Raw genomic sequence first — 24,778 nt, 5'->3', positions numbered from 1 at the left:
ACTTTCACATTCTGTTAATTTGGTTCTTTTAATAAGATGATGACATATTTATAATTGCGATATGTAAATATAAACAAAAACTAAACACAAATAATTTGAACCCTAGAGCTTGAAATAAAATATCGTTTGACATTAATGTAAATCAGGGTCCCGTAGCATACAACAAAAATTTTGGTGTATCTATTGTGTATCCATGTCTAAAGGTCAAAAGACATGTAAACTGTATTGCATTTTTTATATATGATATCAGAATATATACACAATTGAAGAAAGTAGTTGGGTTATGTTGAAAATGCTTACAAAAGGGCATCCCGGATTAAGCGTGCTAATACCCGAGACGATAACCGGCTAATCACCTCAGGGAGAACCCTGGCAGATATGCCTGGGAACACCGGAAGCAATTCCTGGATAACCCGAGAAACATTTACGCCCTATTTGATGTTCAACAAAATGAAAAGCAATTACTCAGACATGAAGAACGAATATTACTCTCCCAAAGAGGTTTCTTTGTAAATGGTTTCGATTTGTTAAGGAATAATGTCAAAATCAACCCTCAACGTTTACTCAAATAGTCACTTTAAACCCTTTTTTAGCACTTTAGCTCTCAATATTTCAATTTTTGGTTAAAATGCCTCCTGTTGTATAAAATTATTAATTGACTAACAGTCAACTCATGTTGCTAATGTGACATTACTACATGTGCTTAATTACGGACATGCTATATATCGTGTCATCACCTTGGGTGACATGGCACATGCCATCTTATGTGGGATGTGACAAGTCGGCAATTTAATACATATGAAAATGTCATATCAACAACATGCGTTTGACCATTATTGATTCCATCCAGCAAGATGCATTTTGACTAAAAATTGTAATGTTATGAGTTAAAGTGCTAAAAAAAAGAATAAAAAGGTCAAAATGATCATTTAGACAAACATTGAGGGTTAAATTTGACTGTCATTTGTTAAAATCTGCAAAGTTTGGAGTACCTGACTTGACGTCGTTTGCATAGAACTTCCCGCTGTCAAGAATTCGAGAATCTTTTGGACGTTATTTAATATAATTCTGTCTTCCTCCGTAACTGAAGGCAAAAGTCCAGCCGGCTTGAAGGGTCCGACTGTTGGAACCAAGCTAAATACTGGGGCAGCATTTCCCACTCCCAACACTGACAGTATTTGTACCAACTGTTCCCTGGTAAGTGCATCAATACCCTTCACAATCTGTTTAGTAAACCCGGAAACATTAGTTCGATATTCGAGCAGCCTCACACCGAAATGTCGTAACGAATCGGTAAGGATGCTGAAGGTAAATCTAAACATACATACACCAAAAGAGAGAAGAATATAAAGGACACTAAATGAGCAACTTTCTCGGAAAAATATTACCTCATCCAGAAGAAATTCTCGGAAAAAATTCCCCCTCTCGGACAGCAAAAATGCTAAGGCCGCTCGGGTTTGAAGAGGCTGGTTTGATCGAGATGCACTTGGTAAAAATCTAGGGAATGTAATATCTGCTTGGTTCTGTAGAAGACCTAGTTCAGCCATATCTCCATTCATATTTTCCCCACCTCCACTTTTTGCTGCAGTTATGAAATTCTCAAAGGCTTGCATGACATCAATGAATCTTTCGGCATCAAAAACACCTGATTTCCCATATATCGTGTAACGCAAAGCATTCCTCAGCCGCGGGGATTCATCGGTAAGCAATCTCTGATCATATAAAATAATACAACGCCACGATAAACGTTATAATCAGGAAAAGATGGACCGAAATGGTACAAATGTTTGCATTGTTTCATATTGATCCTATCTAAATATCCATTGGTGATTGGCTAGCCACATGCATTCTTTTACAACCTTCAAGCCATAATTTTTTTTTCAACACATGCTTCATCCATCATCAGTCGACTTTACTTTGTCTTTTTCTGATCTTCAAGCTCAATGCTATAGAATTATGTTAATTTTATGCTGTTAGGATAAATCATTTAAGACAAGTTGCTAAGTGCTCTCTAACTAATTTTTTTTATACATTTGTATTGACCACAAACATCAGAACCGAAAAACAAAACCTCGAGTGTTAATTTTTTGCATTAACATAGAGTGAATTCAAATGTCTTCTCCATTCTTCAGATTTTACATTTTCAAATTCAAACAAACAATAAATGGTCAAAACTTCAAAACTTCAACCAAATGAACTTAACCTTTAAGGTGTTTGTTGTAATGGTGTATATCACCATAGGAGGATATTCCGTGTCTTCTTATGTATTGAGTATTATTATTAATAAACTATGAGGTATGCTTTTCTCCCTTCCAATGTTCGTTAACATACTTCTTAGTGTGTGGACGAATACGAAGGGAGTTTTTAATGAGACCTCCAACTTCTATAAAAAAAAATGAACTTAACCTTTTGAGGGGATATTGTTATCTAGCATGAAACTCGATAATTGTCCTTTAGTAACTTTGATTTAATAAAACTAATGAATCGATCAATGAACTATTTAGTCATCAGAAATTCAAAATAATAATGTGAGGAGTGCATATTTCATAACATAATTACACTTATAAATCAATTTATTTTCAAAAGAAAAATAGCAAAAACAGAATACTCATACCTGTGCAATGTAGGGATAGGCCTCATCCACAATAGCAAATTCAGGATTGCCCACTAAAGCTATTCCTTCCAACACCCCTATTGCCCTAATAATAAGAGCAAAATAAGGAGGTATCCTAAATGGATAATCAAATGTTATTTGTGCCAAATCAGCTGCCAGGTCCTGAAAGTTAATGTTTTTTGCGCCCCCACCCTCAAGTGCTTGGTCAAAAACCTTTGCCAGAACAGGCAAGATTGGTTCCAAATTAACCCCATCAGGAATAAAATCGAGTTTAATAAAATCTTTAACAATTTCTTTGTAGTCACGGTGAATAAGATGAGCAATTGCTTCAATCATTCCATACTTCTGATCATCTGTTAATTTTGTCACAAGACCTGTTAAAACAGAAGTGAACTTTAAAATCTATAGAATAAAGACTTGATGAATAAGGTATTCTCACAGTAACAATTTAGCATTTATATGCATGATCAACATAAGATAAATAGTTTGTAAAGAGAAATACTAAATAACTATTGAAAGACAACCATATATCAATCTCTCAACAAAGAAGCAACTCAACCTATGCAATGCAATTAAACAAGTTGACAAAAAAATCTTCTCCAGTCTAAGCTTAAGAATAAGTTCTTACCAAAGTCAAGTATGGCTAGCTTTCCATCAGGAGTCCGGATCAAATTCCCAGGATGTGGGTCAGCATGGAAAAACCCGGTATCAAGCAACTGAAATCAATATGGACAAGCCAAACGGATTAGACAATAAGTTTAGGAGTTTGTCTGATGTAGAACACTAAAATACCTAAAACAAAGAAATGTTCGGTGACACATCTAGTGAATTTTACACCACTTTTTTTGTAGTAGTTATAAGTACAGAACAGTTGATAAGTGCAGAAAGGAAGATGAAGACATACTTTGAATGATGGTTATTGATGCTAATGCACAAACAGTGCACATAATAATATTTATGAAACAAAGACAAATAGCCTTGCCATAAAAATGTGTATGAGGGATTCCTACTCTTATCCTCAATATAACTAGGTAAACAAAAGTGAATTTTAGAACTACAATTTGACTGCAGCAAGTTACCAATTGCACAGGATACGATTAAATATCCAAGGAATTGGCTAGTGTTTTAGAAATTAAAGCAGGAATGAATAACTCTCCTAAATGTCACTACTGCCATTCTGATAAATTGAAACTCTCACGACCATCTCTGACATCACTACCCTTCTTATCATCAATAAGTTGATGGATCAATATTTAACAGGCGAAGGCAACTAATCCCATTTTAACATTAATTATCCAAAAAAAAAAGGTGACAAAAAAGTAACAGAAAGATGCACCCAAGAAAGATTGACATGAAAGTCAAGTTTCTTCCTTGACCATATGTCCATCAGACATAAACTAGGATGACAATTACCTGCTTTAGGTAGCATATGACTCCAACATTGACCAGTTCACCAACATCATTTTCTGTACTTTGTGATAGCTTCTCTCCTTCAATCCATTCTGTAGTAAGAACCTTTCTTGAAGTGTATTTGGCATAGGTCCTTGGAATAACAACCTGAAAACAAAATTTGAGAATCTATTGATTCACTACATATTCTTAGGAAACTAGCTAAAAAGAACAGCTTGAAATAACTTCTTTTAACCAGAAAAGCATAACCAGATGAGTTTCTCCAAATTCGGGAGCTACTTCAGTAGACATCATAAAGTAATACCTGCAAAGAATACCATACTAACCTGTGGAAGGTCTTTTCGCATCATTTCAGAAAAGAGTTGTCCATTTTCACCCTCATTAACATAGTCTAGCTCCTCAAAAAATCGTGCAGCCCATTCATCAACCAACCCAACAACATCTATAGAAATCTGGAATGAATAAGGGAAAGCAAGTGAGAAAATTACAGGAAATTATCAACAGTACAGCTACAGAATATAGAAGCATCTTTATAAGGAAAATGTTTTGCAAAAAGCTAAGCTTTAACATATATATTATATACCTGAGGAAACTTTCTGAGCGCCAGACCCAAGTTTCTTATGATGAACAAATCAACGGTCACCGTCTCAAGAACAAAAGGCCTCTGCACTTTGACAGCCACAAGATCTCCATTCACTTTCAAGCGTCCTTTATACACTTGTCCCAGAGATGCTGCCAAAGGTATTCCACAACAGTTCAAAATATTTATAGTTAAAATAGCAGGTAAAAACTAATAAAATTATCTACATAATGTAATATAAATAAATATGCATATATGTTTGTGTTGTGTGTGTGCAACATATTCAAGCTGAGATTACCAGCAGCTATTGGCGAAGAGGAAAGTTCAGAGTAGATTTCTTGCCATGGCTGACCAAGTTCCTCTTCAATAAGAGCCATTGCTATGTCATCTGGAAATGAAGGAACCTTCACTTGAGGAAAGAAAAGTCAGTTATAAACATATACTTACAATACCACCCTTAAAGAAGTATAAAAAATATACTAATGCTAACTAATAATATCCACATTACAGAATGTTTTCCGCATTTCAGGAGGAAAAAAAACTTTCAGATTAAAATCCCTATCATGTGGTAATTAAGAGTTATTTTCCCCAAAAAGCTGATGTCTGCGAATGGTTTATGCATAAAAGGATGAAAAGTTGCAGAGACCAATCAAGAGGGCTGTCTCCATCCAATCCAATTTCCCCAAAACCTATTGATTTGCAAATTGATATCGTATTAAAACCAACAAATAAAATGCATGCCGCGTTTTAAGTCTATAGAAAAGGATTGACGATTTGGGCGCAAGAAGTCATGCCATCCACTGGAGACATTTCTGAGGTTGAATACTATAGAGGATTTCATCCCAATTATAAGACAAAAACATCTACAGGCATCAGAACTAATTGGCAGTCATGTTCTCATGTTATTTATCTCCAATAATAATGGTTCTAAATGTAAGGATTAAATTTCTTCACTCCTGATAAATTACTTCTTTTGGAAACCTTTTGGGGTAAAAAACTGATTCAATAAAATAATTTTGAAGGGAAAGAATGAAGAAATGCCAATGTGATAATTCTACCTTATCACAGAGCTTTTGCAGCTCAGTCATTGCGACAGGAGAAAGTATATCTGGTCGAATGCTCAATGCTTGTCCAAGCTTTATATATGCAGGGCCCAAAGAGGTAACTATTTCCCTTAATTCAATAGCTCTAGCCACTTCATTCTGTTAATAAAACAGAAACAAATTTGAACAAGAAAAAACATGAGTGGGTTTAGTCACTAACACATGCAAAAAGCAAATGAAGCCCAAAAACTTTAATGAAAGAACATGGAGGGAGTGAGAATCAATTGTAAAAATTATGGCAATTAGTACATTCAGAAATTAGAAGCTAACACAAAAAGTAGATGATAAAGCATCACATATTCACCTCTTTGACCTTCTTGTTTATCACATCCATAGTCAAACGTGAGAGAAAACCCCCAGCAACAGATAGTAACTGTATGACACGAGTTGCAACAGCACGAGGCCGTTTTCCCCAGTATGCAGAGATGCTAGCCGGATCATATACCAATGGTAAGAACTCACTGCTTTCATCAACCTATGTAACGAGAAAATTATTAATACATGACCAGCCAAAAATATTGCACAATAAATAAATGGCACAGAGGCTAGAAACAGCAATCCGAACAAATGTTTTCCGCCAAAACATCACTATACCTGCCCTAAGTTCATTAAACTCTTCTAAAGCTTTCAAAATATTCCACTTTTCAGAAATGAAATAATCAACGGATTTTTACCTCAACCAACCGAAGCTGAATATTGTTGTCAGCAAACTGTGAATCCCGTAAATTTTGCCCACGAAGTCCTCTCATTAGTATAGCCAACTCTTCATTTTCTTCCATTTGTGCTCTCACTCTTTTTATTTCCTGCGAAACTTCTCCCATCCTCTGGTAGTTCAATTATCATCAAAGCATTAACTAGAAAAATACTAAAACTTTTACCAAAAAAAATCATCGAAAAATCAAAAGCTCTATACTTATTAATAGTTAATTTATAATATCTGTATGCGTAATTCAGTAAAACTCAAATGAGCCAACCAACCAAACTAATTTGATTTAATCATTAAGTAACCAAAATCTTGATGGGTTAATTAGCAAAGTCATCCAATATATATATAAAACATTAAACGAGTAATTTTATTGGATTTATTAAGTTTTATATGTTGAATTTTTAAACTTACTATTATCATACTTTTTATATAGTGTTTATCTTATAAATATTTATTAGATTGTTATACTTTATTTAAAAAAAATGAATATTTATATGCTGTGTTTAGCTGATAAATTACCCCGTTAATGGATTTTTTAGATGACGCGGACTTGGAGGAGCCGTTGATGTTGTTGTTTGGAGGAGGAGGAGGAGACTGAGACGGCGTGTTACGAGTGGGCTTAGGTTCGGTTGCTACGGCGCGAACATGTCTGGTTCGCGTACGAATAGACACACTGTTAGAGCGCGGGGAAGAGAAGCGGACCGGATCGATACCGCAGTAGACGAGCCCCGGCGGCGCTGTTACGTCCATGGCGGAATCGACAACGGGAACTCCTTACCAGATAGACAAAAAAACGAACTTTAGAGAGAGATAGTTTTGATTTTCTGAATCTGAAGAATTTTGAGTAGAAAAGGAGAAAAAAAAAGTGCATTTCAACGCTTGTTCTTTTTTTGTTTTTGTTTTTAGTGAAAGGAGGGCCTGGCCGTCGGAGGAACACGTGGCAAACTATGGAGCACGGAAAGGTCATTATTTAATATTTTAATGTTTTTATTACGTTTAAAATTAATAACCGTTGGTTTCCCGCGAATGAGTGTGAAGTGTGACGAGGTGTGAAATTCGTGTTTTTATTTATTTTATTTTTATTTAGATATTGTTAATATATCTAAATATTTTTTTACAAAGTTCGTTTATGAATTTAACCCATTTTTTTCAATTATATTTAAAAGTTTTTTTATTTTAAGTTAATATTCAAATTTTAGTTACGCTTGTTAATTTAATATTTTTATTAATATTATTAATTTCTTTATGATGTGAAAATACAAGGTTATATCAAATGAAAAAGATAATATCATATATGATTTAAAAATGATGTAAAATATAAAAATAATGGATTAAATTAAAGTTTAATTACCAACTTGAACGTAAATGGATTTCAGATGTCAAATATATTTAAATATTTCTACGAAATTTTTATATAATAATTCATTTAAATTAACTGATTAATGAATACGATACCAATAAATATACTAAAAGTTGATTGAAGACTTTAATTAAAAAACTAACTGCAAAGCACGGTGACAGACATGTGATATAACGATTGATGATAAGGTAAGTTGTTTAGTATTATATTTACCTTACGACCACATATAAAAGCAGAGACTTTTGGCTTTGCTCCCCACAATTTTGAAATTTCAAGACCAAGCAAAACCAATTTAATAACAACCTTAGCTTCCTATAATTTTATCTCATGGAAGGTTTTTTTTTTAATAAATTAAGAAATCGAACATCACGGATACAAACCGTCAACCATCATATCAAAATGCACGAAATGATGCATAGGATCCAACGTTGACAAACTTGTTCATCCTGAAAACCTGTACTATCAACTTATACAAACGTTAAATCCCTCGTAAATGACTCGAAACACCTAAATTGCCACGTGCTCAAGGCAACCGAGTCATCATTGACTTGATTACACGAGTCTTACTCGACTCAAGGCAGCCTCCCCCAAGGAAGGTCCAAACCTTGTATTTACTATATATATTCATGGGCATTTGTGTATTTGGTGACAATCACTATTATGATGGTTTACATCAAACAATGGTGATTTGCTTTGGGTTGCACACAGTATACATGATTGTGATATATGATCCAAATAATTAATAAAATTGATATAAAACTGTATATTAGATTTAATAATGTTATGTAAAGATGTATCTAATAAAAATGAAGAATCGAAGCAACACAGTAGGAAAACTAGGAAATGCAAAGACATTCAACTATTTCTCCGTTACAACATCAGAGAAGAAATGATTAATGGATATATATATCTATCGTAGGAAGTTCAAACTATGATCTATACAATCAACCAAGATACAAAGTCTCCATCTATTGTACTACATGGCAAGCAAAGGGAGAAATGCGCACCTTAGAACAATGATGTAAAGCAAACCAATCAATCAAGACAAACTGTCAGCAATGCAGAAAAGTGTTTGAACAAAGTAAATCCGAGGCAGATTAACAATTGAAGCCATGGCAGACTGACAGCACGATGATGAGAATCAAGGCGATGAGGATACCCAAAACAATCAATTTTATCTTCATATTCTGAAGCCACATCTTTCTTCTCATCTTTGTTCCCTGCTGCCTAAAATCTTGTGCCTGTAATTCAATTTTAAGTTTAACACGCCATACTTTTGGCATTTAATATTTATCAGAGTTAAATGCATTATATGATGTATCAAAACAAGAGGCATAAAAAAACCATTGTCGACGATGTTTATAATAGAAAAGTTGGACAGATAATTATAATAATTTCTAGAATTGAAAAGGAAATAACTTCATCAAAGCACAAAGGAGCCATTGTTTTGGTTACCCGTAAAATGAGGTCTGAATAGGACTAACCTGTGAGCGAAGGTTCTCAGTTTTATCCACCAGCAACTCAATCTTCTCACCACGATCAAGGACCTGGTCAAAGAAAAGTGTTATTGATGAAAGAAAACAACATGCTACAAGCAATACACCTTAAGTTTCATTCTGCTTTTTATGCCATGGTTTTGAAAGTTGTAAGCATCTTGACGTGTTTTAACCCTCAAACTACACCTAGAACAGTGATATAATTAGCAGCAACCTATTACCTTCTCAATGTTTTCCATCATAACACCCTTGACTTCAGAAACTTGAGCTTTCACTTTAGAAAGTTTGCTGATCTCTTCAGGATGGTCCACACAGTACTGCATATGCTCCTTCAGTTTGGACCTATTATGTACAAAGAGCTAAGCATATACCCAAGAAGTCAAAAAGTAAATCCATAAGAAGAAACATAGAGAGCTAGATACCCAAATTCTCTATTCAGGCTTTTGGTCGTAGCAGTTGCAGCCTTCCCTCCTCCATATCTCTTATTGAAGTCTTCCTTAACTCTTTCCAGAAATGCAATCGGAACTTGCCTGCCAACAGATTCAACAGCAACTACACAGTAGGCTGCAGCACCAAAAGTATTTCATAAACAATAGTACGTGAAACGTGAATTCAAGAAATTATGAGTTACAAAAAATAAAAATTTGCACTTGATTCATTTCCTACCCAAGCCAAGTTCAACAAAAATCATACCACAAGTCAGTATGTAGACCTATGATTAAAACAAGTTTAGGAAGGGAATCACTCCCTTTCTCTCCATGAAAGCAATCCATTATGCAAATATCCTATAGCTTCCAAACCAATATGATCACTCCAGCACCCAAATAGCAGCTAAAAGACAGCAGCCAGCTGCAACGTATAAATGAGAGTAGAATGGATATGCCCCATTAATGGGTATGACTAGAAGCTGATATTCTTTGATTTGAAGTACGATCATGATAGTGCACACTAAGTTAAAATGTGAAACTAGGAGTTCTGTTTTTCTTTTTTCCTTGTTTGTTACTGATTATCTCTACACAAGATCCCTTTGCTTACCAGCATCGTTCTTACTTTCCATTTATTAAGCATCCATTTCGTACTACCAACATGGAAACCAGATGCAAAGTATATTCATGCACACATATATTAACAGACGAGGGCAAAAAAACAATATGAAATGCAGCTAGCTAGGAGGCAGGCATAGAAGCAACAATAAAAATAAAGCCTCCACCAGGCCCAAATCTTGCAAATTGTAAATTATGTGAAGCTTTAAATGATGTTTATAATAACCAGATAATATTTTAGGATCATCTAATTTATGCATCCACACTGTATATTACATCCATTTGCCTATCCCAAAAATAGAAATGGAAGACGCCACCCTATAAGGAAGAAATTTACATGATTACATCTGTCATTAAATCAACTATTATGATTCTTAATAATGTTTTACGCATACAAACAAGCATCAATGTCTGATTTAATAATAATATAAGAAAACAATGATGTTTGTTTGGATATATAAAACATTATCACGAATCATGGTTTTAATTAATCTATCTTTGCATTTTTTCATTGATTCACCCCAAGAAAGATAAACAAACACAAGTATGTGCACATATAAAATGAGTTAAAAATGGAAATCAAAGTAAAAAGGTCGTAAAAATGAAATCCAACGCATCATTTACATACAACCACAATGTTCAAATTAAATTACTTCCCCTCCGCTTTGACCAAATGTGATAGAAAACTAAGATACGAAAACAACAAACTCATACAAAAACAGCTAGCAAATCAACACAAAACCCAGATCCAACACATTACACATGCCAATAATAATTAACGTTTAAAGAAAAGTCAAATAACAAAACGGATCCCATACCGGTTTACACATTCAAATCATTAATCAAATAACCCGACTACTAAAAAAAGTCAACCAGCTTATAAGGAAAAGATCGAGATCGCAAATCGTAACCAAACAAAAGATAACTTCTTACTGAAACCATTCTCAACGAGGTAATTGAAGGTATGGCCATCGCAGGTATAGGTGAACTTGTTGTCGGAAGCAGGGAGTTTCTGGAGACATTGAGCGGCGATACTGGTGAAATTACCGGCGAACTCGGTGTACTCCGCGAGGATCACAGTTCCACGTGCCACGAAGCTGTAGATCAAAGACTGTTGCCCCATCTCTCGAAAACCCTAACCCCTTCACAAGCAAAAGATTCAATCAACAAAAGTCGAGAGAGACAAATAACGAGGGGGCGATGGATCGGAGAAGATATAGGAAAATGAAGCAAAATGAATTATATAGATACACACACGGAAATTGTTAGTACGTATTACTATTAAAGTAACTAGAAGGAGAAAGGGAAGTGAAAATACCTTGAAAATGGTGGGAGAATTTTGGATTCGGTCGTGTAAGGTGAACAGCCAGTCACGCGGTTTTTATTATTTTGCTTTATTTTCAAAATTGGATTAATAATCGGAATATATATTCGAGTAGGGGTGTAAACGAGCCGAATCTAATTCGAGTATTGCTGAACTCGACTCGAAAATTCTTAAATAAAACTCAATTCGATTCGAAAATTCACGAGCTTAAAATTTTGAAGCTCGACTCGAAATCCTGAACTGAAGCTCATGAGCAGTTCGAAAATGCTTGAAAAACAAATCTTAAACTTAACTCGATTGAAGCCTTAAACTCAAACTTAAACCTGACCTTAAATACATGAAAATTTTACTTTATTTAAAAAAAAAACAATACATAAATATTAATATTATTGATAATTTATTTTTTTTAAATAATATCTTAATATATTATATTTTCAAGTTGCTCACGAGTTTTTTGAGTCGAATATCAAGTAGCTCGTTTTGGCTCGTTAAGAACTCGAATCAAGCTCGATCTCGAGTCCATTCGATCCGAGTATTTATCGAACCTTTATCGAGTCAATCTTGAATAGCTCACGATCTGTTTCGTCTCATTTACATCCCTATATTCGAGTTAACTTTCTAAAAGCATCCATTTTTATTTTAAAATAATGTTGTTTTCTCTAAAAATTTGTAAAACATTTATAATTATATATTTAGACCCCAAAAGTTTTTTAAAAAAATTGGCCTGTAAATTATATATATATATATATAATTTAAAAGAAAAGAAAATGACACCATTTTTAAAAAGATTTTGACCCTTTTTAAAAAGAAATTGACTCTACATATTAAAAAAAACATTTAACAATAAAAAAATTTAAAATTCAGTTATCTCCTTTAAAAAATATTCTTATAATTTCTAAATTTGACACCTAAAATAAATTTCTAGTTCCACCCCTGATTATGTATATATTGTTAATAATTAAAAAAATTAAACAATATTATCTTATAATCTATTGTATTAAAAATATTATATATAATATTTAACTAAAATTTGTGCGTAGTTTTAATATTTGTATTTATTAAAAATGTTTATTTGGTATGAAGTTCTATATAAACAATAATTTAATTTTTAATATAGATTTAAATACTCCATAATCGTTATAAATTCTCATGTTGAATTCATGATTATCAATAATCAATATGATGTAATAGTAACATTGTTAATCAAATTAGAGAATATTTGTATAACTTTAATTTCTATTTTCAATATTAATTTTACATTTTTATAAATTATTTCATTAATTTTGCATGTAATTTAATTTTTTGTATTTTTATAAATTATTTTTTTATCAATTTATTAACTTTTTCATACTCTCATCAATATTTTATTTTTAGAATATATTTAAAAAATGTATATTCTATAGTTTTAGATGATATTTGATTTATTTAATAACATTGCAATGTGAATGAATATGAAGAAATATATATAAATCTTATATGATGAAAGAAAATCATTAGTTTAAATTAATTTGTAACATAATTTTATAAATATTTATAATTAAATTTGAACTGAAACTCAAATAATTTAATTCGAACAGAATTCAAATAAAATTTAAATGATAAAATATAACTTGTCAACGCAACTAATTCAAGATTTTTCGGCTTGAATCAAATTAATTGGTTCAAATATTCACCCCTCAATAGTATTCCTTGAATGTATTTTATGATTAGGGGTGAACAATCAGTTAAATTGATTGATTTAATATTTAAAAAATAATAATTTAATTAATTTTTTTAGTGTATCACTTTGGAAAGGCCCAAAAGTAAATCCGATTCTCAAAAGGGCCATTAAGCATGTGAGTTGTATTAAAATCCAACCCCTTATTCAATGCCTTAAGTTAGGGAAGTGTAAAAATATCCGACCCGATTGACCTGATCCGTCGACCCGAATCTAAAAAATTGGATAATTTTTTAAAAAAAAATTATCTGGCCGGGTTGGGTACCCGATCAGACATTTCTCGAGTAGGGTTCGGATCACAAAATTGAATTTGTTTTCGGGTACCCGGTTAAGGATTATATATAATAATAATAATAATAATAATAATAATAATAATAATAATAATAATAATAATACTATATTATTATATATTTAATTATTAATAATATTATATATTAAACTTATGATTTATTTATATCTAATAAAAGAATTGCTTGTAGGAAAGGAGAATGACAAATGAAGAAGTGTAGCCATGATCATGATTCGAGTATCAAGATATCTACTCATATATTTAGCTATGAATTTTTGTTTTATTTATATTATAGATTATTAGATTTTATATTTCGAACTTTTAAATTTAATGTTTGGATGTTGGACAATGTAATTTGAAGTTTTGAACATTTAAATTTATGTGTTTTTAATTAATAATTTGAAGGGAAAAAATTGGGTATCCGGGTACCCATAAAATTCAGATACCCGATTACTGGATACCCGCAACATCCAATCAAAATACAGACTAAAAAATCAATTACCCAAAAATTCAGGTACCCGGATTACACACCCCTACGTTTAGTTATGCTTGTATACGACAACTAATTAAAGACGGTTATTGAGTTCCTTTGCAAATGGCCTCCACTTGTTTTGTGATCTTCCGGTCAACTATAAGAAAAGTTCGAAAGGATGAATATAACTGAAGAATTTAAAATTCACTATCCAATAGCATTCCCATCAAACATTGTAGTGGGTATATAATATATAATATGCTTAAGGGTTATTTTTCTTTTAAATAAATTTAAATTAATATTTATTTTTATTTTTATTTTTATTCTATTTTTAGTTACCTCAATTTTATCTTCAAAATAATTTAGTTTTATTAATTTTATCTTTTAATTAGTGTTGATATCGTAACCCTGATACCACGGTTCACGCATTAATTGAGTTATAAATACTTCCATTGAAAAAATCATTGATTAATTATTGTTTATCCAAGTTTACTACTATTTTTTAAACACGTCTATAGTGTAATTAATTTTGTATTAGAATGACAATAAAACTCAAATTTATCTTTTATTTCTACACCTAAATGTGATATTTTGTATAATATTTTATATGTATTCAATACTGAGAAGATATTATTTGTTTTATATTACATATTAACAAATATGGTTAAAATTATAAAAATATTTAAAAAAATATATAAAATATATATGGATTATCATATGAAATACCGTGTCGATATCATTAAAAATTAATATTTTTAATTAAAGACAATGATACAGATTTTTAAAGAAATTAAACTTAACAAAGCAGAACCAAACTCGGCTTTATCTTCTGTTTTGTTTTATATAATAAAATCATCTGAATTCTACGCTAAGATTGTGACAGCAATGTTCCTTATTCCAATATGGTTACTTTCCTGATTTACACGTTCATTTAATATATAAATAAAAAGAAATTACACGTTTCTCTTGCATGTCATGTCTATCCCTAATCGGATTCTTAGATTATTAACTAAAACTTGCATAAACTTGAGTTGTACACCATATCATGATGCATTCAGTTGATGATATATGGATTTGGGTTAGGTAGGATTGAGTTTTTAGTTATATTCAAATTTAATTTAAGTATTTTTATTTTTTATAAAAGGGTACGTGAAGTTCTCGCACTTTTTCCAAAAATAAATAATAATGTGGCTCTAGTCAATTTTTTGTATCTAATTTGGCCCTCACACAAAAAAACAAATTCAATTTGGTCCTTTGAACAACGGTTTCCGTCGTTAACCGTTACGGTACTGACTTGACACTTCACGGTGTTGACGTGACGAACCACAATGGCTGATGACATGGAATATAATGTGGCGGATGTGCTAAATTATTTTTTTAGTCGAGTCCAATGGTCAATTTGAGTTTTTTTTTAAAGTTTAAGGGCATATTTGATTTTTTTTTAAATATTTTAAATTTTAAACTTAAACTATACAAAAATAAAAAAAATTAAATATAAAATCCTAAAAATAAAAGTTAAATGACTAAAAATTTAAAAATATAAATATTAATCATAATGATTAAAATATTATTGTTCTTAGTGCACGATGGGTTGTATATTTTTCAAACTATTCAAGAAATATGATTCCTTTAAAAAAATTGGATAATTTAGATTATGAATGAATCTGCTAAAACTAAAGGTATAAAGGGTTGAAATAATTTGTATAAATAGGCTAGAAACAATTAAAAACATAAGGTTAATATCAATTTATTTCTTTGAGTCATTTAATTTAATTATCAATTGGATATTAATTTAGTTGATATATTATTATAATTAAAAAAATTATATATATTTGAATTTATTTTTTAACTTAAAAGTTTATATTTAAAAATAATTTAAGTATCATAATTTAAAAAATATATTTCCGAGCAAGTATGTTTTACGTATTTCCTTAATAATTTAATTTTTTTTAATTTTAAAATTTATTTATTTAAATTTTTTGAGTAATTTTTTTTATATTTAATTTTTTCTATATTTGATATTTTAAATATAAAATATAAATTTTTTTTATGAAAAACCAAATAAGCCCTTGAACTTAAAAAACCCAATTTGACCCTTGAAATCAATAAAAAATCAATTTATCCAATTTGCAATGTCATCTGCCACGTCACAAGGCACTGTAGACTGCCACGTCAGCACCATAAATGATACATGCATCATAAGACTCACATCAAAGGAAGATAGACTAGCACTTCCAATTGATCCACACGAATAAGCCTTGAAAAAGAAGAATAACATAACAACATACTTGCGACTGCTTTTGAATGGGATCATGATCTTATTTGATCAACATTTCTCTACAAATATGATCGATTGTCTCTTAGCTTTCAAACGGTTTTTGAATCGAATCAATCCGATATCGGAAACTCAATATATGCTCATTTTACTGAAGAAAACACATGTGGAAATTTATATACGATATTTTATAAATATTACGATTTTTTAATATTTTTTATTAATTATTTGTAATTATTTAATATATGATGATGCATTATTTTTTAGGGTTAGATTTATTATTTTATTATGAATTAAGATTGAGTTAAATTATTATTATTAGTTTATTATTATTTTATTAAGAATTATGATAGAATCAAAACATTATTTATATTCATTAGTCATGTTACAACAATGACTACTCACTCTACATAAAATGAGGATTCATTCAACTTTGAAAAGACAAATTTCTTTGATTAATAATACAACGAGAGTTTTTTTTTTACAAGTGTTGATTGTCTTGTGCCTTAGAAGCTTCTTTCATTACGTTCTTTCAAGTTTTTGTGAGATAGATATTCACACTCTGGTTTGTCTTCTCATAGTGATTAGGAGGTATAGTTAGAGTTGATTATCGAGTTTGCCTAGTCGATTACGGCTATGAGGGTTTGTAAGATAACTATATATCCATCATCATCATCCCCTGCCGCATTCCTTATCAGTAACGGTTAACGATGGAAATTGTTGGTCAAAATGTCACACTGTGTTTATTTTCTAAGTTTGAGGGCCACATTGAATGTACAAAAAAGACGAGGGCCACATTGATTTTTTTTAAAAGTATAGGGGGCTCACATACATTTTGCATTTATTTTGTAATTTATCATTTGATTCGATTATGATTCAATAAGAATTTATTCAAATTTTCAAATTTATTTTAAAGGCGAGATTAGACTAAAGATATTTAATATAAAATGACATGATCTGAAGTTCATCTGTACCTGGTAAGATCCGACCAAAATTTTACCCGTTAATGAATTGACCTAATCTAAATGAAATCTGACCTGAATTAACATAATATTGAACTGATTCACACACTAACTATTTTGACATAAATTAATATTGATTCAAACTGAAATTAACCTGATCAAAATCCGAACTGAATTTAATTTTAAATCAACCTAAAAATAATTAAAACCTTAGTTAACCCGGACTCAACCTGATTTGAGCCAAATTATTAAATTAACCTGATATAACTTGTATCTTATTTGACATGGATTAACATAATTCAACTTGAAACTTTAACAATTACATGATTCACTTCCATATGTAGATATACCTACTTCACTCTAGTAATAATAAAAAATATAAATAGTGAAGTTGGATTAGGGGTAGATGGAAGTTTAAAATTAAAAGGAAAAATTGAATAGTGAAGATGGAGTGTAATTCTAACGTATTTACTATAGATGAGAATTTAAAATTAAAAAAATAGTGAAAATGGAGTGTATTTCTATCATCTTAATTTTTAACTATAAAATAATTGCATGAACAGTAAAGATGTAAGGGTGTTTGGTAAATAATTTTTTGAAGAATTTTTAATTTACTTTTGCATAAATAGTTGTTTGATAGTCCAACTCTCTATTTTTATTATTTGGTAAACACATTTTGAAAGAATTAATTGTATAAAATAATCTTAAAATGAAAATTCTAGAAAATATAACGGTTTGAGAGAGTTGATTGCAAAATAAGATGTTAAGTGATATATTTGACATTATTATTTTCATAATTACATCTTTATCATAAAACCTTATTATTTCCATCTATATTCTTAAATATTCCTATTTGTTATAATTGTTTGGATATGTATTTCTTTCTTTAATATTATATAATCTAAATTTATTTTCAATGAACTTATGTAAAATTAATTTTATGCAACGTCTAGTGATAAATTAGTGAAACTTTATTTTATTATTATATTTTTTAGTTGTATATTCTCAAATATATTTTAGTTAAGAAAATATAGCAAAATATAAAAGTAAAAGTTAAATGTAATGTTGATATTTATATAATGTTAATAGTATATATCAACATCACAATGTTAATATTTGTAAATATTAAATTTTAAAAAAATATTTAAAATTTTTAAAAATATTTACTAATTTTCTTAATTTTCAATTTATTATCAAAAGTATTTTATCCGAATAATTTCACCCGAATAATTTCACCCAACATATATGTACTTAACAACTAAATGTATCATATCCTTATTTATCATTTTACCCATATCAACTATAAAGTATTAGCTAAATTTTACTAAATATTTCTATATAAATAATCAAATCAAATTTTCAAATCAATTAATCAAATTAATTGATCAAATCAACTACTGAATTCAACTAAAACTATTAGCTCTAAGTTATTTGCCAACACTCCCAATGTATAATCTAACAACTTTCAATTACTGTAGACAGCATAATAGATTAAAAATAAATTAAAATGTTTAATATTAATTAAATCAAATTCATGTGTTTACATAATAATTACAACTTAAAATTTTATATAAATACAGATAATTGGTTTACTTGTACTTGTAAAACTCCTCGTTGTCGTTCCCGAGATAGTCCAATCCCCACAGACAGTAACCGAAAACAACTCATGAGAGGAAGACAGCCCTTAATTTAACGCTTTCAGACAAGATAGAATATCATGGAAGAGCTAAAGCCAAGGCCTGCAAGTTGCTCTCCTTTCACCCCATTAGGCTTCTTAGAAAGAGCGGCCACCGTGTACGGCGATTGTACATCCATCATTTACAACGATACTTCCTTCACGTGGTCACAAACCCACCGTCGATGCCTCCAGTTAGCCTCTTCCCTATCATCCAGCGGCGTTGGTATTGGCCACGCCGTATCCGTTTGGCCCACAACATCCCCGCCATGTACGAGCTCCAATTCGCCGTCCCCATGTCCGGTGCTATTCTCAACAACATCAATACCCGTCTCGACGGCCGTACGATCTCCGTACTGCTCCGCCACTGTGAACCGAAGGTCCTCTTCGTCGATACCCTCTCTTGTTCTGTCGCTCTCGAAGCCATCTCTCTCTTCCCCCATAACCAAACGCCGCCGCAGCTCGTTTATATCAACGATCACGATGACGCTGCCGTCGATTATCGCTTCTGGTGCACGTACGAGAGCCTGGTGGAGAAAGGTGATCCGAATTTCAAATGGATCCGGCCTAAAAGCGAGTGGGATCCGATTGTTTTGAATTATACATCGGGTACTACTTCGTCTCCCAAAGGAGTTGTTCATAGTCACCGGGGAATTTTCACGATAACAATCGATTCTTTAATCGATTGGGAAGTTCCGAAGCAACCCGTTACTTATGGACGCTCCCGATTTTTCATGCTAATGGGTGGAGCTACCCTTGGGGTATGGCGGCCGTCGGCGGCACCAATGTTTGTGTTCCGAAATTCGATACCTCGATCATCTATAATTTGATAAAAAAACATGGCGTCAATCACATGTGCGGAGCACCCGTTGTGCTCAACATGTTATCGAGTTCCCTGAAATCAAGCCACTCGAGAATCCCGTGAAAATCTTAACTGCCGGAGCTCCACCGCCAGCGGCTGTGCTATCGAGGACCGAGTCACTTGGTTTCATTGTGAGTCACGGCTACGGATTAACCGAGACTGCAGGGCTGGTGGTGTCTTGTGCTTGGAAAACGGAGGAACAAGTTGCCGGCGACGGAGCGAGCGAGGTTGAAATCGAGGCAAGGAGTGAGAACTCTGGCGTTGACGGAAGCGGACGTTGTGGATCCCAAATCGGGACTCAGTGTGAAACGCGACGGGTTAACTCTTGGAGAGATCGTTTTAAAAGGTGCTAGCGTTATGTTGGGTTACTTCAAAGACCCAGTCGCCACGAAAAAATGTATGAAAGAAAACGGGTGGTTTTACACCGGCGACGTCGGCGTTATGCATGCCGATGGGGTACATGGAAATCAAAGATCGTTCAAAGGATGTTATAATCAGCGGCGGAGAGAATCTCAGCAGCGTCGAAGTCGAGTCTGTTCTTTATACTCATCCGGCGATCAACGAAGCGGCAGTTGTGGCTCGGCCCGATGAGTATTGGGGGGAGACACCTTGCGCGTTCGTGAGTTTGAAAGGTGAGTTGACCCGTAAACCGAGTGAGCAGGACATAGTTCAGTATTGCAGAGCTAAATTGCCTCATTACATGGTGCCCAAAACGGTGTGTTTAAGGACGAATTGCCCAAGACTTCGACGGGGAAGATTCAGAAGTTTGTTCTTAGAGATATTGCCAAGGGGATGGGTCCTTCTTCATCTTCCTCTGGGATGAGTCGGCCTCGGACTCGGATGTGAACTGAGTGACTGTGTTGGTCTCCATCATCATGGAAAAGATTAGAAGGATAATCATTTTCATGAAAAACCTGTCAAACATGAATTAATGACTCAGTTAGTGAGAACAATAATGTACTTAAAGATGTATCGTAGCTTAATTAATATCCAAAAAAGAAGCTTAATAACATCTAGTTATTATAAATTCTTTATTCTAGTTAGCTAAGATTATCCGAATACTAATTCAAGACAAATAGAAAATATTTTTAATTATAATAATTACTTTTAATATTAATAAAATATAAATTTATACAATTCATTCAACATTTCATTTATAAAATATATTTTTAAATAAAATAAATTCGTTACATTATAAATTGACATAAACATTCATAAAAGAGAAGATGTAACGATAAGATCAAAATTAATATTAATTAAATATTTATATAACTTTTCCAATAAATTGGACACACACAACATACGAGTCTAATTAAAAAAATTAATTAAAAAGATATTATTATAATTTCTTTAAATATAAAGAATAATTATAAATTATATCGGATTAGATCAAGTTTTTTTATCAAATTCGAATGAACCCAATAACATTGTAATTGAATTTTTTAAATAAAAAACTGATCCAATTAAAACGAATCTGGTCAAAATTCCTTAATTCAAATAAAATAGCTAGCTGACCCTATTCCCATAGGTAAGGGGAGGTAGGGTAGTAGGTTGCCCCCAGGTTGAGAGCAGCTTCCGTAGAAGACCTCCGTTATGAATTGCCTTCAGTGAGACTCGATCCCACGACCACAAGATTAATAGCCTTGTGCTATACCAACTGAGCTAGACGGACAATTCTCTTAATTCAAATAAAATGATCATCACTAATTATACTTAGAAGATTGAATAAATAGAAGTCAAACAAGATTCTACCATAAAAAAAATTAGTTGACCATTTTCCCATATGTAATGGGATAAGTGGAGGTAGGATAGTAGGCTGCCCCCATATCAGATTGAGAGCAGCTTCCATATGAGACCTCCGAATTATGAAATGCCCTCCGTGGGACTCGATCTCATGATCGCAAGGTTAAGAACCTTGTGCTCTACCAACTGAGCTGGACGGTCATTTCTAAAGATTCTAACATCAAAGATAAATCATAATAAAGAGAATCAAAGAGGTAAGTATGTCTCGAATTCGAGGCCTTATGCATTCAAAAAATCTTCATTGGGAGATTCGTCACTAAAATTAAGTATCTTACACGGATTAATCTGGAGGAAAACACAACAATACAAAGAAAATATAAATATTCTTTTATTTAAAGTACGTATTTGTTAGAGTTTAAAAGACAGTCCTTAATTCTTAATTCTCACAACGCAACTCATCTTAGGACCCTTTATTTACAGGGATATACCCTACAAGCCTAAGTAGAAAAAAAGGGCAAAAAACCATCCATTTAAATGAGTTGAATATAGATAGTATACACCAAATTGGTTATTTAGACCTTCAAAGCAATCTTCTGAGCAGAAAGTGCTTCAGCTTCAAGTGTTGGTTCATACAATATTGTAGTTTCTGCTAGCAACCCTGTTACAACATACGGGTCCATGTTCGAAGCCGGACGCCGATCTTCCAAGTAACCTAGTCAATCAACAGGGAAAGAAAGAACAACACTTGTTATTACGTTTTCCTTTAACCTATATGATTCTAGTTCGAAGGAATTGTTATTTCCATTCTTCTCAGTGTCACGTCCGACTCGGATCGAACAACCACGGTTAGCCACTCCCTGCAAGATGAAATTTAACAAAACTTGATATACAAGTAAAGAAAATAGCATCAATGTTCATCAAGGATACCCAAGAAAAGGAGTCAATGCTGGCCGTTTCATGCTTCCCTGTCAATCTTCTCTCATTTCCTTCACCATAGGCACTGATATGCTCCTTATGGCGGAGCGACAAATTCAAGATTGCTTTCTTTATAACTTCAAAGCCTCCTCTTCCCTCATGCTCTTAGTACTGTAATTGGTGTGGCATCCGGCACCATTCCAGTCACCCTAGCGAACATGAACGAGAACTGAGAAACCGGTTCTGATATGGACTAATAGTACAAATCGAGAGCATCCCGGATGTAGTATTACCTCTATAGGCTTAGGATCGAGAGAGAACACACACCGGCTTGTTCAGTGATTCTCTGTAGGAATAGTGGAAATCATTGGTGAGTTGTTCAGTGATTTGGACTCCGAGGTGAGTTTACTTAATGGTCCTAATCGTATCTAGAATAAATACCTCGAGAATGTATCTGGAACACCAGATATGATCTCCAGCTTCAATGCCGACACTTGGACCAACTTGATACTCCACTGCATCGTGATTTACAGAACCAGATGGGATAACTAATTAACAAACAAGCACGAAAGCAACGGTGCAAAGGGCCTCGAAAACAGCGGACCTGGCCTGGCATAACCTCCCATTGGTTCCACTGATGTTAATACCGGCATATAAGCAAGCCTTGTAATGAGCATCGGAGATGTCAGCCCGAATGACTTGTCGGCTCCAGCTCCACAGTAATAAGGACCCTGATTTGGCATCAAAGGACCATATCTATGTTCATGTAAGGGCATGCAAAACTATATTATATACACCATGAATATATATTACCTGAGGACCAGGGTAGCCTCCAACAGGCCAACCCAAAGGCCATTCACATTTTGTTGAAGTAAGGTGTACTCTTGCTCAATCCCAAACCTAAAAGGAACATTTTTTAAGAAACTTCTGAATCTTTGCAGCAATTTAATTAGAAGAATGAGATGATCGACTCCGTACCATGGTACTCATCTACCACCTTCTTGTTACTGAAAATCTCAGCAGCTTTGTGGCGCTTGTTCGTGGGAATGGGCTCTCCGGCCGGTGTGTATGCATCGCAAATCACCTTCGTAAAAGTACATGAAGAAGATATTATCCACACTATATAACTTACTTGCAGAACTCATATCTTTTATAACCACAATACTCACCAAAATGTGTTACCTCCCCGGAAAGGGTCCTTAAAAATTGCTTGAGGGCTGGATGAAGTTCAGTCAAAAATGATATTTCGATGATAAAATAAAAAATAAACAAAAATTCTAGATTTGTTTTAGAGGTTTGTTACTATAGAATACTTCACTATCATCACCGGGTGCTTGTCCGGTGCTAGATCCGTCATAGTTCCACTTGGGAAGTTCAGATGGATGTTCAACTTGCTTTGCAATTGTCTGCAAGAAACATAAGAACACAAAAAACTGAACACTATAAATTGAAAAATTACAAAAAATTTTAGTTATGGTAACTTGTTTCTTACCCTGGACTTGCTCCGCATGTCGATTCCACTGCCTCCTATCCTTTTTCAGTAATGAAAGAACAGTGATTCAGATACGATGACAAGCAAATTTGTCCCAAACCTGCTATATGCTAACTTGTATCGGTGGTCGAACAACCGGTTGGGACAAAACATGATGGTGATAAGAAGACAATATACCAGATATATTCGGCAATGATCTTGTCGGTGCATGGAGAGACGTCCATATTTAGTAGCTGTTCTACCCTGTTGACAGTGATGTTATCGGACTGCAAAGGCGAAGCACTCTAAATTTACCTGTTGATTTGGTTGTTCATGCATGTTCTGTTTCAGAAACAAAGAACTCCACATCTTTGTTGCAATGGGACTGCCAAAGTGGAGCTCTTTGGTACTTTCATCTGCCATTGAGTTGAAGGTGCCAAAATCTGTGCCATTCTCCCCTTAACTGGGAAATCAAAACAAGCATAACAACAACAGCTCCAAATCTTGAACACGCACTTCAATTGTAGTAATAGTAAGGATGTAAATGGCATGCACTATAAACATCAATTTCGATAGCACTTACTTCACTACGTCTAGCACATGGATTTCTAAATGAACCCCAATGAAACATTACTAAAGAATAAAGACTTGACAATGAGAATCACTGGGAACTAACCTAACAACTGCCTGAAAAGGTCTGACGGGGATCAATAAACTATGTCGTGCCGATGAGGGATTCGCCTGTGGATGTAGAGAATGAA

At 32.9% G+C, this 24,778-nt stretch overlaps 2 protein-coding genes and 2 pseudogenes across 6 annotated transcripts; 1 reads left to right on the top strand and 3 right to left on the bottom strand.

The window, feature by feature from the left end:
• Positions 1-109: 109 nt before the first annotated feature.
• On the bottom strand, positions 110-7,259 carry LOC120197841 (uncharacterized protein sll0005-like). Of its 2 annotated transcripts, XM_039199245.1 has the most exons (14): positions 6,981-7,259; positions 6,933-6,947; positions 6,382-6,531; positions 6,012-6,182; positions 5,663-5,806; positions 4,903-5,008; positions 4,608-4,756; positions 4,351-4,476; positions 4,028-4,171; positions 3,243-3,330; positions 2,615-2,988; positions 1,389-1,712; positions 993-1,223; positions 110-431 (listed from the first exon to the last, which is right to left on the bottom strand). In XM_039199245.1, the coding sequence occupies exons 1-14, from the start codon at positions 7,161-7,163 to the stop codon at positions 297-299; spliced, it is 2,340 nt and encodes a 779-aa protein (XP_039055176.1). In that variant the 5' UTR covers positions 7,164-7,259; the 3' UTR covers positions 110-296. The 2 variants fall into 2 exon arrangements, with proteins under 2 accessions (XP_039055176.1, XP_039055172.1); XM_039199241.1 differs by having other exon boundaries at positions 6,933-7,259.
• A 1,397-nt stretch (positions 7,260-8,656) lies between these two features.
• Positions 8,657-11,664, bottom strand: LOC120197900 (putative vesicle-associated membrane protein 726). Of its 4 annotated transcripts, XM_039199300.1 has the most exons (6): positions 11,631-11,664; positions 11,246-11,453; positions 9,692-9,833; positions 9,491-9,611; positions 9,258-9,320; positions 8,871-9,014 (listed from the first exon to the last, which is right to left on the bottom strand). In XM_039199300.1, exons 2-6 carry the CDS (start codon positions 11,433-11,435, stop codon positions 8,871-8,873), a joined length of 660 nt encoding a protein of 219 aa, XP_039055231.1. In that variant the 5' UTR covers positions 11,436-11,453; positions 11,631-11,664. The 4 variants fall into 4 exon arrangements, with proteins under 4 accessions (XP_039055236.1, XP_039055231.1, XP_039055244.1 ...); XM_039199305.1 differs by lacking the exon at positions 11,631-11,664 and having other exon boundaries at positions 8,657-9,014; positions 11,246-11,565; XM_039199313.1 differs by lacking the exon at positions 11,631-11,664 and having other exon boundaries at positions 8,913-9,029; positions 9,179-9,320; positions 11,246-11,565.
• A 7,378-nt stretch (positions 11,665-19,042) lies between these two features.
• On the top strand, positions 19,043-20,793 carry LOC120197856 (annotated as a pseudogene).
• Positions 20,794-22,203: 1,410 nt separating this feature from the next.
• On the bottom strand, positions 22,204-24,481 carry LOC120197283 (annotated as a pseudogene).
• Between the last annotated feature and the right edge of the window lie 297 nt (positions 24,482-24,778).

The sequence above is a fragment of the Hibiscus syriacus genome, unplaced genomic scaffold, assembly GCF_006381635.1.
Source record: "Hibiscus syriacus cultivar Baekdansim isolate YM2019G1 unplaced genomic scaffold, ASM638163v2 tig00004779_pilon, whole genome shotgun sequence".
NCBI lineage: Eukaryota > Viridiplantae > Streptophyta > Magnoliopsida > Malvales > Malvaceae > Hibiscus > Hibiscus syriacus.
The sequence above is the reverse complement of the archived record's forward strand: the minus strand, read 5'-3'. Positions and strand labels throughout refer to the sequence as shown.

Coding starts and splice junctions, on each gene's coding strand:
- LOC120197841 (XM_039199241.1), bottom strand. CDS start 7,163: ATGGACGTAACAGCGCCGCCGGGGCTCGTCTACTGCGGTATCGATCCG. Junction 5,009..5,662: donor TGCAAAAGCTCTGTGATAAG/GTAGAATTATCA, acceptor CCTCAAGTGAAG/GTTCCTTCATTTCCAGATGA. Junction 4,172..4,350: donor TGCGAAAAGACCTTCCACAG/GTTAGTATGGTA, acceptor TTTTGTTTTCAG/GTTGTTATTCCAAGGACCTA.
- LOC120197900 (XM_039199300.1), bottom strand. CDS start 11,435: ATGGGGCAACAGTCTTTGATCTACAGCTTCGTGGCACGTGGAACTGTG. Junction 9,834..11,245: donor CCTCGTTGAGAATGGTTTCA/GTAAGAAGTTAT, acceptor TTGGTGCTGCAG/CCTACTGTGTAGTTGCTGTT. Junction 9,612..9,691: donor AGCCTGAATAGAGAATTTGG/GTATCTAGCTCT, acceptor TGTACATAATAG/GTCCAAACTGAAGGAGCATA.